Source organism: Hyaena hyaena, unplaced genomic scaffold (assembly GCF_003009895.1).
Source record: "Hyaena hyaena isolate Hyena2069 unplaced genomic scaffold, ASM300989v1 scaffold_602, whole genome shotgun sequence".
NCBI lineage: Eukaryota > Metazoa > Chordata > Mammalia > Carnivora > Hyaenidae > Hyaena > Hyaena hyaena.
In genome coordinates, this window is record NW_024081229.1 from 445,758 (window position 1) to 461,253 (window position 15,496).

General features: G+C 37.3%; 1 protein-coding gene across 1 annotated transcript in view; it reads left to right on the forward strand.

Annotated features, from left to right (window-relative positions):
* The window catches only part of RNF17 (ring finger protein 17), a 121,627-nt gene that overhangs the window by 67,626 nt on the left and 38,505 nt on the right, over nt 1-15,496 (forward strand). The window contains exons 18-23 of the mRNA XM_039256942.1: nt 878-993; nt 2,208-2,328; nt 5,444-5,564; nt 13,610-13,837; nt 14,486-14,636; nt 14,792-14,910. Coding sequence (XP_039112873.1) covers nt 878-993; nt 2,208-2,328; nt 5,444-5,564; nt 13,610-13,837; nt 14,486-14,636; nt 14,792-14,910 — 856 coding nt within the window. The remainder of the gene's footprint in view (nt 1-877; nt 994-2,207; nt 2,329-5,443; nt 5,565-13,609; nt 13,838-14,485; nt 14,637-14,791; nt 14,911-15,496) is intronic.

The window sequence follows — 15,496 nt, forward strand, 5'->3', positions numbered from 1 at the left end:
AAGGAGGTCTGTCTCTGCTTATTTTTCACAATATCCCCCCAAATAATTTTTTTCAATTTCAATTAGGTTATCATTATATGAATGAATCTTTAGTTTGATTATTAAACCTTTTGCCTTATTTAATCACCTGTGTTGGCTAACAGTTAAACATTAAGTGCTTACTTTGGTGCTTTGCAAATTTTTTAAATAGATGAAACCTCAAAAAAAAAAAAAAAGTCTTATGAGATTGGATGCTATTGGTATGCCCACTTTACACATGAAATAATGAGTCTTAGTAAAAGGAATTTGCTCAGGGTAAAATTTTAGAGAGTAATTAGCTTGCTTAGAGTCACATGGAATTTGACTGGATTCTAGTTCAGTCAGTCTTAATGCCTAATTTTTAACTTTTAGGCGATAATACCTACCATTTGATAGCTGTATTGTTAAACTGATTTTGACTTTCCTTTGAATATCTTAAAATTGTTGATTTTTCATTCAATTCTGAACAACTCTGCATTGTGGTTGACTTGTTTAAGTTCACATATTGGAAATATTTTTTACACTAAAAAAAGTATTGGGGCACCTGGATGGCTCAGTCAGTTAAGCATCTGACTCTTGATTTCAGCTCAGGTCATGACCCCAAGCTTGTGGAACTGAGCTCCACATCAGTTTTCACACTGGCACGGAGACTGCTTAAGATTCTGTCTCTCCCTTTTGTTTGCCCTCCCTCCCTGCACACATGCATGCCCTCATTCTCTCTCTCTCTCAAAAAAAAAAAAAAAGTTTGTATGTTGATCATAAAAGTATTATAACATAGTTGATTGTTGATTAGTCTAAATTTTGCTAGAAAATTCTCTGTTTTCCAAGTTTGTGATTTCTAATTTCATAATTTTTGAAGGATTGCCTGGACGTCGTGAAGTTGAAGTTAAATATGTAGACTTTGGCAATACTGCAAAAATAACACTTAAAGAAATGCGTAAAATAAAAGATGAGTTTCTGAATCCCCCCGAGAAGGTAATTTATTTATTTTGAATCATAGAGTTAGAATTTTAGCAGAAATATGAAAGTATATTTAGAAATCATTTTTATTATAGAAATTCTGTTAAATAACATTTTTGTCTGTAAATAATTTCTAACACATGGACTATAGAAAAGAGTGGTTGTAATTCCTCTAATTTTCTATATAGCAGCTATAAATTATAAGGAAATGTGTATATCTTAGCAAATAAGCATTAATTATAAATGTATATGTGTGTGTATGTTTGTCTTTATAAATATTACTACTCTGCAGCTGTTAATGTTATTTTGAAATACCTGTATAATGAGGTAAGAGGATGATGTATTTTGTGGAAAAAAAATCTCTTCATAGGAGCATTTTTCCGCAGTCCCGTTTATGTGTAAGTATATATGACATGTGCAAGAGAAAGAGAGAAATCTGGAAGAAAAAGTGAAAAATTATCCTTCTCTTGGAATCCTTCCCCAGAGAGATGGTTAAGGCTTATTTTCCATCTCTCAGTGCACCTAAGCATTTGAATTTTGGTAAAACAATATTTTTCATTTTAAAAATGGGTAAAATATTAAAGGAAAAACTTGAAAATATAGATACAAAGAGGAATCACTCAGAATCATTGAATATTTTTGATACATGTAGTTCTAAGATGAGTTGTTTTTTTTTTTTTTTTTAAATGTTTTGTTTATTTTTAGGAGAGAGAGAGAGAGAGACAGCATGAGCAGGGGAGGGTCAGAGAGAGAGGGAGTCACAGACTGAAACAGGCTCCAGGCCCTGAACTGGCAGTCAGCACAGAGCCCGACGCGGGGCTCGAACCCACGAACCGTGAGATCATGACCCAAGCGAAAGTCGGACGCTTAACCGACTAAGCCACCCAGGCGCCCCTAAGATGCGTTGTTTTTAACAATAATAGGATTAGATAGTCATATAACCTGCTTTTCTCATTTAACAGCTTATCATTAGTACCTGTAATACTTTCAGTGAATGCTTGTTATATCCGTGTTTAAATGTGCAGTAATTCATTCAACCAAATAAAACTCTGTTGATTCCAATTATTTGTATTTATAAAATATTTTATAGACACCTTTGTACATTTATTTTCTAAATATATGTTAAGTTCAAACACAAAGTTTTTTGTACACATAAAATTTTAGTTTAATTCTAAAATAATTAGAAATTAAGTTTACTTTTCTTAATGGTGCAATTTTGTTTGACACAGGCAATTAAGTGTAAGCTGGCCTATATTGAACCACGTATGAGGGCAATACAGTGGTCCAAAAAAGCTAAGGACAAGTTTGAAGAAAAGACTCAAGATAAGTTTATGACATGTTCAGTCGTTAGTAAGTCATTTCCACTTTTATTTGTTGCTATTTGATAATATATAATTTTAAATAAGAATAACATTATAACATTTGCCAGATCTCAGAATAAATTCAGTGTGCCATCAGTAAGAGTAGTGAGAAAGAATGTGTATTGAGCATTTGTTGTAGTAGATGTAGTTGCAGGCTCTAGAATATAAAATCAGCATGAGGCAAAAATTACCGCCAAAGATCGAGTCATCCCAGGGTTGCTTGGTCGGCTTGGTTGAGTGTGTGACTTGATCTTAGGGCTGTGGTTTCCAGCTCCACTTTGGGTGTAAAGATTACTTAAAAATAAGATCTTTTTTTTTTTTAGTGTTTTATTTATTTCTGAGAGAGAGACAGTGCAAGTAGGGGAGGGGCAGAGAGAGAGGGAGACACAGAATCTGAAGTAGGCTCCAGGCTCTGAGCTGTCAGCACAGAGCCTGACACGAGGCTCGAACCCACGAGCTGTGATATCATGACCTGAGCTGAAGTCGGACGCCCAACCCAAGTTGACACCAAGTTGGGCGTCCGACTTCAGCTCAAACTTGCATTTTGTGAGTTCAAGCCCCACGTCCGGCTCTGTGCTGACAGCTCAGAGCCTGGAGCCTGCTTAGGATTCTTTGTCTCCCTCTCTTTCTGCCCCTTCCCCGCTCATGCTTTCTCTCTCAAAAGTAAAGATTAAAAATTTTAAAAACAAATGAAAAATAGAATCTTAAAAAATAATAAAAATATCAAGTCATCCTGGATATGACCTCTTGAAAGTCCTAAAGACAGGAATTAGCTTCTTTTATTTGTTTGCATTTTTACAGGGACTCTATCCTGATTTTGTCATGATAGCTGCTAAACTTTAATGTGCAGGAAAGTGAGGGGAAGTGATAGTGTTTTCTGATAGTGTTTTCATATGTTCTTTTTTTCCTTCCATTTCATACGACTTAAGTGAATTCAACTGTAGACTCTCCCCATATTTTGAAAAAACCTATTTCTTTTTTGGAGTAGCTTGGGTCCAAGATACAGACTGACCTTATAATTTTATAACCCACCATGTTCTGAAATGAAAAGTTAGTAGCAAAACCTGATCTGAATTGACATGAAGGTATATACAGTCTTTATCTCCTTTGTAGTGAATATCCTGTATTCCATTTCAGGATAGTAATGTATCTTTGTAGGCAGAATCTGCTGCGGGTATTAGAAAATATGCAGTATATGTTTTACATAACCTTTCTCAATTTGAAGAATTCTGAAACATGTCTGGCCCCAAGGGGTTTGAATTTGGGTGTGGGGAGTGGTGGGAGTCTTGTTTTTCTGGCTGTGTTGGTCTTAATAAGTACTAGTGCAGAGTATACAAGACCGTGTTTACTTAAGATTGATTTATGGGAATTCCCAGGGTAATTTTTACTGTATGTATTTGTTCACCTCTATGATACTACCATTAAGTGAACCTAACTACTCTCAGTGTTAGCCTGTTTTACAGTGAGAAGACTGAAGCTTAGTGGTCAGCTGCTCAAGGTTACATAACCTGGAACTGATGCATATCAGTGATAATTTATACACAGTGTTGATACAAGAAATTGTTCTGAAGAAATAGTTTCTTTAGGGAGGAATGTGATTATAGATATTTCATCATCAGTCAGTAACATATTTATATCTGTCTTCTCTGATATGAACGGTATATTAAGGGCTTCTAAGTCCTCGAATTATCTCCACTGGTTTTGCGCAGAATTTAACCTAGATAATTCTGCTTACCTTTTGGTGTTTTATTCTGCTGGTTTTAGCTCCTCTCCCTGCAGTGGACCTGACTTGGTTTCTATTTTTACCCCTTTTGCTTACTCACTTAATTACTTGCTATACCTGTTATACCAATAATAATCAAACACTAGTCACAACATAGTTATTATCCTAGATAATTTTAGTGGGGCCTTCTGGCACTCCTTAAATCTAAAATATATTACCTCATTAACCTGTGCAGTGATGAAATTAAGAGTTTTAAGACGTTAATATTAAAATGAACTACCACAGCTGAGAAGGGGAGCCTCCCATTATTATTTATTGTTACCTTATAAAGCAAGGGATATTTAAATTTTGATTAGCAGAGCAAGGTGGTAACAATACAGAACATATAGAAAGTTGGCCCTTTTGGAATAAGAACTTTATGGGAAATACAGGTGGAAAGTAAAGAGATGAAAATTTATTGAGGCTCAGCATCGCTTAGACTTTTATATCTAGATGATCTGTCTGATCCATTGAAAAGTAGGCCAGAATCATTTTTAGGCTCTTGGAAAAAGTTTTCTAACCTGTATTTTTATGATCTAGGATGCTGGTAACTCTCTCTTTTTATTTAGAATTGTCTTCTGACCCACGGCTACCAGCTGCTGTTGTGTAGAAAGTGTAGACATAAACTGCAGTTAGAGCATATGTGTTTCCTAAAGAAATTCCTCTGTTGTTTATTCAGATACGTATTAGCTGGTTCTCTGTGCTGTGTGCCGTAAGTAAGTAAACAGGCACATGAGATAGAAATTTTCCCCATAGTTAAACTCCCAGTTTCATTTAAGAAATCTAAATAGATCTACTTGTTTAATTAACCAATGTCTTCTAAAAGAAATGAAAAGTTAGATGGTTTGTCCTAAAAACAGAGGGATGGAAAAAAAATTCGATTCCAGACTCTAATTAAGAGTATTTTTGGAGCTTTTGTTGTTTTGAACTTTGTGCCATTTTCCTAAAAGCTATAAACCTCTGCAGATAGTCACTGGCCTGAATTAACTTTCATTCTTTTGTCCTCTGGAACTTGGTTGAATTTAATAAAACAGTTTAAAAACACATCAGAACCCTTCAGTGAATATCAATTTATATTTTTCTGAGTTTAAGCTTTAAACTGCTTTTGATTTGTTATAGAACCGCACATAATCTAAAATGAAAATTGTATTAATTTGCATATGGACAATTGCTTTATGTTTGTAAATGCTACTTTTTACACCTGCAGAGAGACTTTGATATTACTCAGCAAGAAGCCACATGTATGCAAAATGAAATTTTCTTATTATTTAAAATTGCCTCATTTAGTGTATCTTGCCACATATTTATTTCTTTCCCCAAACTTGTGTTAATGGTTTTACAGAAATTCTGGAAGATAATGTGCTCTCAGTTGAGCTTTTTGATTCTCTTGGTGCTCCTGGAATGACTCCTACCAGTATAAATGACCAGCTGGTCAAAGAGGGCCTAGCATCTTATGAAGTAGGGTAAGTAGACCTATAAACTTTTAAAAATTCCTGTGTAACAATCTATTCACAAGAAGGTGGTAGGGCGCCTGGGTGGCTCAAGTCAGTTCAGCATCTGACTCTTGATTTTGGCTCAGGTCATGATTTCACAGTTTGTGAGTTTGAGCCCCGCATTGGGCTCCACGTACTGACAGTGCAGAGCCTGCTTGGGGTTCTCTCTTTCCCTCTCTCTCTGCCCCCCCACCCTGCTTGCGTGCATGTGCTCGCTCTCTCTTTCTCAAAATAAATAAATAAAAGTTTTAAAAAGAGAGAGAGAAAGTAGCATGTCATTTGCTTTTGGATATCTGCTTGGGAGGTTTCTCCTGTTTTTGAATCAAGAAAAATAGAAGGAAAAATAATTGGAGTCATTCATTTAATGGGGAGTAGTAGAGTGGCTTTTCCCTCCATCCCTAAGTGACTCTGAAACCAAGAGAATGGCTCCTAGGGATTGAAGGTACTTCTACAAAAAGGAGAATAGCATCTTATTTCTAGGTAGAACGTCTGCTTTAGTAGCCCTTTGTGCCTATTTGAGAAGAGAATTAGTAAGAGAAATGGCAGAGTAGTTATTGGTACCCCACATTTCCATTTGGAGAAAAGTGAATTTTTTCTGGGTACAACTGGGTACGTTGAATGCGAGCAGGATTTGAGCCATTGTGTTAATACAAAAGCAGTTCTTTCACAATACAGGCTGTGTAGTGGAGTGGCCCCTGAAGGGTCTTCTGAAGAACTCCCACATACTGCCTTCAGGAAAGCAAATACTTGATAACACCCACACAGAATGCCTGTCAGGGTAACAGTGAGACAGTGATCCCAGCAGAAGCCTGCAGGCCTGCGCTCAGCATGTGGTCTCGCCCCCCCTCCCTGCCCTAACAGCGGAGTTGCTGGAAGCAGCAGAGAGGACCAGTCCTTCTCCCACTGTCGGCCCTAAGTAAGGGAAGAGAAGGGATGAGAGGAAACACTTAAATACATCGGACTGAGTTTTTTTTTAAGTCAGGGTTGTTGGGGCGCCCAGGTGGCTCAGTCGGTTGAGTGTTTGACTTCGGCTCAGGTCATGGTCTCACGGTTCATGGGTTGAGCCCCTCGTCGGGCTCTGTGCTGACAGCTCAGAGCCTGGAGCTGCTTCAGATCCTGTGTCTTCTCCTCTCTCTGACCCTCCCCTGTTCGCTCTATCTCTCTCTGTCTCTCAGAAATAAATAAATGTTAAAAAAAAAAAAATTCTTTTTAAGTCAGGGTTATTGAGGTAAAACATACAATAAGATTCACCCTGTTACATATATAATCATACAACCATTATCACAGTTAAAATACAGAATATTTCTATCACCACAAAAAGTTCCTTGTGCACCTTTGTAGTTCTTTCTCTTCCTCCACATCCAAACCTTGGCAATTACTGATCTAATTTCTGTTTCTATAATTTTGACTTTTCTACAACTTCTTGTAAATAGAGTCACAGTGTATTGACTTTTTTGTCTGGCCTCTTTCATTTCACTTAATGCTTTAGGATGCATCCATATTGTTGCATGTATCGGTAGTTTTTATTGCTCACTAGTATTCTGTTGTCTGGTTGTACCACAGTATTATACAGTCCCTAATTGGTGAACACTTGGGCTATTTCCAGTTTGAGAGATTTTGTGAATAAAGGTGTTGTAACCATTTGCATATAGGTTTTTGTAGGCATATATATGTATTCTCCTGAGTAAATACCTGGAAGTGAGATTGCTGCTTGTAAAGTAAGTGGGTTTTTTTTCTCTTAGTTTAATATCCCACCTACATAATTGCCTTGATAACTTTGGCACAAATCTCAGACACCATATAACTTCATCCATTTAATATTTTAGTATGTATATCTAAAAGTTTATTTTTTAATAAAAAGGTATATATTTTTAACTTCATAGGAATAAACTGCCACATGTTTTCAAAACTGGCTCTACCAGTTTGCATTTCCACCAGAAACCATTCTGAAACAGCAATTCCAACCATTTTTGTTGTTCTGTATCCGTGCCAGCATTTGATGTGATCATTTTGTGTTTACATTAGCCCTTTTAATAGAAATAAAGTGATTTTTCTAGTGGTTTTAATTTTAATGTATTTAATGACATTAGGGACCTTTTCATGTGCTTATTTGCCATCTGTATCTCTTATTTGGTGAAGTTTCTTTTCAACTGTTTTGTGCTGAATCGTGTTGCTTATTGTTAGTGAAAATGAAATTTCTTTAACATATTCCAGATAAGAGTCCTTTATCAGTTAATGTGCTTTGCAATTATTTTTTTCAAGTCTGTGGCTTCTTAACAATGTCTTGAAAGAGAAGTTTCTGGCTTTGATGTCTACTTTGATAATTTTTTCTTTTATAATTCAAGCACTTTGCTTTATAACTAGGAAATCTTTGCCTAACATTTTTCTGCTATGTATTCTTCTGAAGTTTTACAGTTTTAGGTCTCATATTTAGGCCTGTCATCCTTTTTACTTTGTTAAATAGGCTTTCTTTTTTGGAGCAGTTTTATGTTCATAACACTGAGCAGAAAGCAAAGGGATTTCCCACATACTCCCTGCACCCCCAACAGGCACACCCCTCCCCCACTATCAGCTGTCAAAGTGGTAAATGTCAGTGAAGCTACACTGACATATCACAATCATCCAACATCCATAATTTACATTAGTGTACATTATGTGGGCTTTGACCAAATGTATGATGGCATTAATCTACCGTTATAATATCAGAGTATTTCACTAACCTAAAAATCTCCTAAAAAGTCCATTAGCTGTAGATTCAGCTCAAACCCTGCCAGAATTCCAGCAGATTAAAATTTGCAGAAATTGATGATACTTTAAATTTTATGTGAAAATGCAAAACACATAAAATAGCCAAAACCGTTTTGAAAACAAAGACAGAGTTGGAGGACTTCCACCTCCAATTTCAGAACTTAATATAAAGCCACAACTACAAAGACAGTGTGGTACTAATGTAAAGATAGACCTATAGATGAATAAATATAATTGAGAGTTGGGAAATAAATCTTTATAATCAATAGATTTTTTAAACAAAGGTGCAAAGGCAGTTCATTGGGGTAAAAACAGTAGTCTGTTCAACAAATGGTGTTGTGGCAATGGGATGTCCACCAGCAAAAAAGATAAACATAGCCCTTAGCTCACACCATAAACAAAGCTCACTCAAAATGGAATATACTCATAAAATTAAGAGCTAAAACAGAACTTCTAGGAGAAATAGGAGGCCTGTAGATTGGGAAAAGATTTCTTATACAGGACACCGGAAGCACAGTTCATAAAAGAAAAAAGTTGGTAAGTTGATCCTCCTCAAAATTCAAAACTAGTGAACTTTGAAAGACACTATTAAGTAAATGAAAGACAGGGGCACCTGGGTTAAGGAACTTACTCTTGATTTCAGCTTAGGTCATGATTCCAGGGTCATGGGATCACGACATGCATTGTTGGCCTCTGCTGGGGATGGAGCCTGTTTAAGATTCTCTCCCTCCCTGTGCCCCTCCCCTGCCCATCCCCCCACCCTTTCCCTCTCTATCTCAATAATAATAATAATAATAATAATAATAATGATAACAACAACAGAGTGGGAGAAAATATTTGCCAAATATGTCCCATAAAGGACTTACTGTATCTGGAATTCATAAGACAAAAAATTCAGTAAGACAAATTATTCAACCAAAAGAAATGGGTACAAGATATAAGCAGACCAAAGAAAGTATACAGTTAGCTAATAAGTACATGAAAAGATGCTCAACATTATTAATAATCATCAGGGAAATGCAAATTAAAACCACAATGAGATACCATTTCTCGTGCACTAGAATGCTATCATACACAAGACAGATGTTGGAAAGGATGTGGAGTAACCCTCATTACTGGAAGGGATGTCAATGGTACAGCCTCTTTAGAAAGTGGTTTGCAAATTTCTTAAAAAGTTAAACATAGCGCCACCGGGGTGGGTCAGTTAGTTAGGCTTCCGACTTCAGCTCAGGTCATGATCTCACAGCTCGTGGGTTCGAGCCCCGTGTCAGGCTCTGTGCTGACAGCTCAGAGCGTGGAGCCTGCTTCAGATTCTGTGTCTCCCTCTCTCTCTGCCCCTCCCCTGCTTCCTCTCTGTCTCTCAAAATAAAGACATAAAAAATTTTTTAAAGAAAGTTAAATGTAAAACCACGCTCAACCCCACAATTTCACTCCTAGGTATATATGCCCTGGAGAAATGACAACCTGTGTTCACATACAGACTTGTGAACAAATGTTCACAGCAGCATTATTCAGAATAGCCAACCACTGGAAATGATGTAAATATCCAGTGAGTGGTAGGTAAACAGTCAAAATACTATATACATTTCTATAATGGAATACTGGTTAGCCACAAAAAGGAACAAACTACTGCTGACACATCTACATCATGGATAAACTTCAAAAATTTTAAGTTAAAGCCAAATATAAGAGATTGTATAGGATTCCATTTACATGGTATGCCCAAAAAAGACAAGTTTATAGCTACAAAAAAGTTTATTAGAGGGTGCCTAGAGCTAGGGGCAGGGAAGATTCACTCTCAGGGGACATGGTGATGGGGCTCTTAGATAGCTCAGTTGGTTCAGCCTCGGACTTCAGCTCAGGCCATGATCTCACCCATGGTGAGTTTGAGCCCTGCTTCAGGCTCTGTGCTGACAGCCTAGAGCCTGCTTTGTGTTTTTTTGTCTCCCTGCCCCACCTATGCTCAGGCTCTGTCTCTCTCTCCTTCAAAAATAAATAAACATAAAAAAATTAAATGGACAGGGAGGATCTTTCTGGGGAGAGATGAAATTGACTAAAACTGATTTATGGTGATGGTTACACAATTTGGTTAAAGTTAACTAAAAATCATTGAATCATACACTTGAAATGGGTGACTTTTTGTTGTGGAAAACCTACATCAAAAAGCTGTTTTAAAAAGTCCATTAGCTAGGATTTACTGGTTAAATAAGAAAGAGATATTTGTATGCCTACTTACTACATTGTAACAAATCCTGTACTCAGTGATGGTTTGTGCCTTCATGGAGCTTAGAGTATATAATAGGAAGGAGAGGTGGTCAGGTCATCTTTCAGTGTGATAAGGACTCTTCCCATAGCATTATGGGAATTCTGGAGAGTGTGCCACTGGAGATTTCACCTAAGCTGAATTCTGTAGTACAACTGGGGGTAAAAGCCTATACACAGAAAAAAGGTGGTGTGTCTGGGTATTGTCAGTACACTCACATTGCTGGTAGGTCGGAAGAAAGGTAGTAGTAGCAGGTAAGGCAAGAGATCAAGCTGGAGAGAAATGCAGAGACCAGATAATTACAGAACCTTGATCAATGAGAAGTAACTTAAAGATAAATTGTATCTAAATTTCAAACATTTCCGTGTATTTGAACTTTATCCCTTCAGGAAACAGGGTGGGAGTCTATTGAATGGTTTTAGGCAAAGGACTGAGAGGAAACTTGCATTTTAGAAAGTTCCCTCTGGTAATTTCTGGCTAAGTGAAATTAGAGAAAAATATCATATGACTTCACTCATATGACGACTTTAAGACACAGAACAGGGGCGCCTGGGTGGCTCAGTCGGTTAAGCGTCCAACTTTGGCTCAGGTCATGATCTCACAGCTCGTGGGTTCAAGCCCCGTGTCGGGCTCTGTGCTGACAGCTCAGAGCCAGGATCCTCCTTCAGATTCTGTGTCTCCCCCTCTCTCTGACCCTCCCCTGCTCATGCTGTGTCTCTCTCCCTCAGAAATAAATAAAAAACATTAAAAAAAAAAAAAAGACATAGAACAGATGAACATAAAGGAAGCAAAAATAATATAAAACAGGGAAGGAGACAGAACATAAGAGACTCTCAAATATGGAGACAAACAGAGGGTTACTGGAGAGGTTGTGAGGGGTAAAGGAGTTAAATGGTAAGGGTCATTAAGGAATCCACTCCTGAAATCATTGTCGTACTATATACTAACTTGGATGTAAATTTTAAAAAATACATTTAAGTAAATAAATAGAAGAAAGTTCCCTCTAGCTGCAAGTTTTAAAAATAAAGTGTTACGCTAGAAGTGGGTACTGTAGAGTATTGAAGTTATAGTTACTTGGGGATAGAAAAACAGGTAGATTATGAAATATGAAGGAGGTAAATATTGCAGGAGCTTGCTATTCATTGTAGGTGAGTAAGAGGGGAGGGGTCAAGATTGACTTTCAGGGTCACTGACTCAAACCACCCAATAGCTGGTGATACTGTTCCTTGTTTTCAAGGGGAGCAGGTTTGGGGGGAAAGTAGATGTGATGCCAGCTTTGGACATACTGTGTCTGAGGTGCCTTAGGCATATTAGAGGGAGACCCCTTCAAGTGGCAGACAACTATGTCAGGAAGACCGCCAGCCACACACCAAGCCTTCGGGTTTGTGAGACTGGACTGCAGTGGTCGGTTTAGTTGCGTCATAACAGAAGCACATGATAAAGAGTGGGAGTGCAGGGGCGAGAACAAGTCAGGTGTATTTACTCACTTCTAAATGCTGGCACTTTTGTGCTCATCATGGGCAAATCCAGGTGTCATCAGTGAGCCTGAAAGTTGGAAGGCCCCCTTTAAGGAAGAGAATACAGAGTTCTAATTATAGAATTAAATAAGCAGAAGTAATAGTTACATAGACTGATAAATCACAACAAATAACAGATTTTCAGAAGTGGGCAAATAATACAAGCATTACAAAATTCAGACTCATCGCAAAATACTTATTACAATATTTATAATTTTTTAAAGTTTATTATTTTGCAAGAGAGAACAAGAGCAAGAGAGGGGCAGAGAGAGAGAGAGAGAGAGAGAGAGAGAGAGAGAATCCCGAGCAGTTTCCGCACAACCAGCACAGAGTCTTCACACGGGGCCCACACCCACAAACTGCAAGATCATGATCTGAAGAGTCAGACATTTAACCGACCGAGCCACTCCGGTGCCACTACTTATTATTACATTTTTTATCTCTGTATGAATCACCACTTGAAATGCCGAATTTTGCAATATTCCGTATAGACAGAATCTGTAATATAGTGGATTAAAATTTTTTTAATTTTTTAAATGTTTTTTAAAATTATTTCTGAGAGAGAGAGAGACAGAGTGACCAGGGGAAGGTCAGAGAGAGAGGAGATACAGAATCTGAAGCAGACCCCAGGCTCTGAGCTGGCTGTCAGCACCGAGCCTGACGTGGGGCTCGAACCCATGAACCGTGAGATCATGACCTGAGCCAAAGTCAGCTGCTTAACCGACTAAGCCACCCAGGCACCCCCAGTGGATTGAAATTTATTTATTGGTAATTTTAAAATGTTTTTTTTTCTGATCCATAGCTCAATTACTGGTAATATTCTGTAAATTTATAAAATTATAATTAGGAAAATCTGTCATGTTTATGTCACATATATATGTATTACGTATATATTTTAAGACATTTGAAATTTTGTTGTGTAATGAATCTTAAAATTTGGATTGGCAACATTTATTAATGTATTGATTTAATGAACTTATTAGTAAGGTGAGAATATTTCTCATCCAAATTTGGACATGTTTAAGAGTGAAAGAGGGGACGCCTGGGTGGCTCATTCAGTTGAGCATCTGGCTCTTGGTTTCAGCTCAGGTCATGATCACAGGGTTGTGGGATTAAGCCCCATGTTGGACTCAATATTGAATGTGGATCCTGCTTGGGATTCTCTCCCTCCTGTCCTCCCCTCCCCTCCCCTCCCCTCCCTTCCCTTCCCTCTGTCCTCGCCCTCCCTGCCCCCGGCTCATGCTCTTGCTCACTCAAAAAAAAATACATAGAAAGTTTGGCTTCTAGGGTGGTTTTTGTACTTAACTTTGCTAGTAGTAGCAAAGTTTTCAAAACCCTTTTTGAAAAGAAACTAAAATTGCTGTTAATGTGAAAACTAGGAAGCAGCGAATCATAGCTAAAACTTGTTCATCTCTAGATCTAAGCAAATACAAACGTGAATATTTTGCAAACTACTCTTTTTGCTGATGGGTTTTGTTATTTTCCAGGTATACCCTCAAGGATAATTCCAAAAAGCATAGTGAAGTATGGGATCCTTCTCCAGAAGAAATTATTTCAAATGAAGTAAACAGCTTAAATCCTGTGTCTATAAAATCACTACCTAATGAGAATCTCCAATCACTTTATAATAAGGAATTACCCGTACATATCTGTAATGTGATATCTCCTGAGAAGATTTACGTTCAGTGGTTATTAACAGAAAACTTACTTAACAGGTATAACATATAAGGAAAACCTATATTGCATATGGGCTTTTCTCTGTATTTTGTTTGAAAAATCTATAAATCATAGATGTAGAATTTTAAAAGCAAAATTATTTCAGCTAAGTAGTCACTTAAAAACTAGTTAAAAGTATACAGGTAGTGTCTTTACTGGTTGTTTTCACTACATTAGAATTAGTGATTCCACAAATACTTATTGAATACCTGTTATTTGACAACCAGTATTGTAGGTGTTGAAGATGCAGTGGTAAAAACATTTACAAGTCTTTGCTGTCATGATGCTTAAATTCTGGTAGAGGGAGAGACAGTAGGCAAATAAAATATTTACTGTAGCAGATGATAAAGACAATAGAGTAAAAGCAGTTGAGGAGGAAGGCAGGGAAGACCTCAAAAGGACAATGACATTTGAAATGGATCCTAAAGGAAGAGAGGGAGTAAACCATGAGGATATCTGGAGGAAGGTCATCTCACGGAGAGGGAAGAACAAGTTCAAAGACCCTGCAGTGGAAATGTGCTTGGGTACTCAAGGAAAAACGAGGTATCCAGTTTGGCTTGAGTAGAGTGAGAAAAGGGAAGAGTAGAAGACATGGTCAGAGAATTATATGTTGTAAGAAAAGGTTTGAAAGTTAATTTTTTCTCTAGTTTAGAAGAAAAGATGGTAGCTGCTTATGAAGACTCAAAATGGGAAGCTGTTAAATGGGAAAATGATATGCACTGTGCTGTTAGGATCCCAGATAAAAATCAGTGGCAAAGAGGCCAGATCATCAGAATGGTTACAGACACGTTGGTAGAGGTAAATGCAGAGTTAAAAATATAATTGTGAAGGTAAATGGATTCAGTATTTTTACTTTGAAATTTTTTAAATCTAGTTTTTATTATGCTATTCAGTTTGCAAAAAATATTTTAAAGTACTGTCTGTCCCCGGACTCAAAGTTACTATTTTCATAGGTTTTGCTGTATGACGTGGGTGTTGAACTAGTAGTGAATGTTACCTGTTTACGAGAGCTTCAAGAAAACCTACGGACAATGGGAAGATTATCTTTGGAATGCTGTCTTGTTGATATAAGGTAGTCTTTAGCTGAGTAAATTTTCTCAGTATTGAATAATTATAAGTATTTTTCTTTTTGGATAGGTTCTTTTCAGTTTTCATTTTACTGGCATTCTGAAATTCAATAAATCTAGTTAATTTGGGAGGTGCCTGGGTGGCTTAGTTGGCTAAGTGTCTTCTAGGATTTTTATGGTGTCAGGTCTTACACTTAGGTCATTTTTTTCTAAAGAAGACTTACAAATGGTCAAACCATAATAGGAGATCTCTTCACACATGTTAGAAAGCTATTAACAAAAAGAGAAGAAAACACATGTTGGTGAGGATGTAGAGTAAAGGGAAACCGGATGCACTCTGGTGCAGCTGCTCTGGAAAACACCAGAGAGGTTCTCAGAAACTTCAGGTAGAACTACTGTATGATCCAGCAATTCCACTTCTAGGTGTTCATCAAAAGACCAACTGAAACACTGATTCAAAAAAACATACACCCCTATGTTCATTTCAGCTTTATTTACAGAAGCCAAGATAGGAAAGCAATAGATGGATGGATAAAGAAGATGTGTGAGGTGATATCCCATCACACCAAATTCAGATTATTTCTTCCTGAC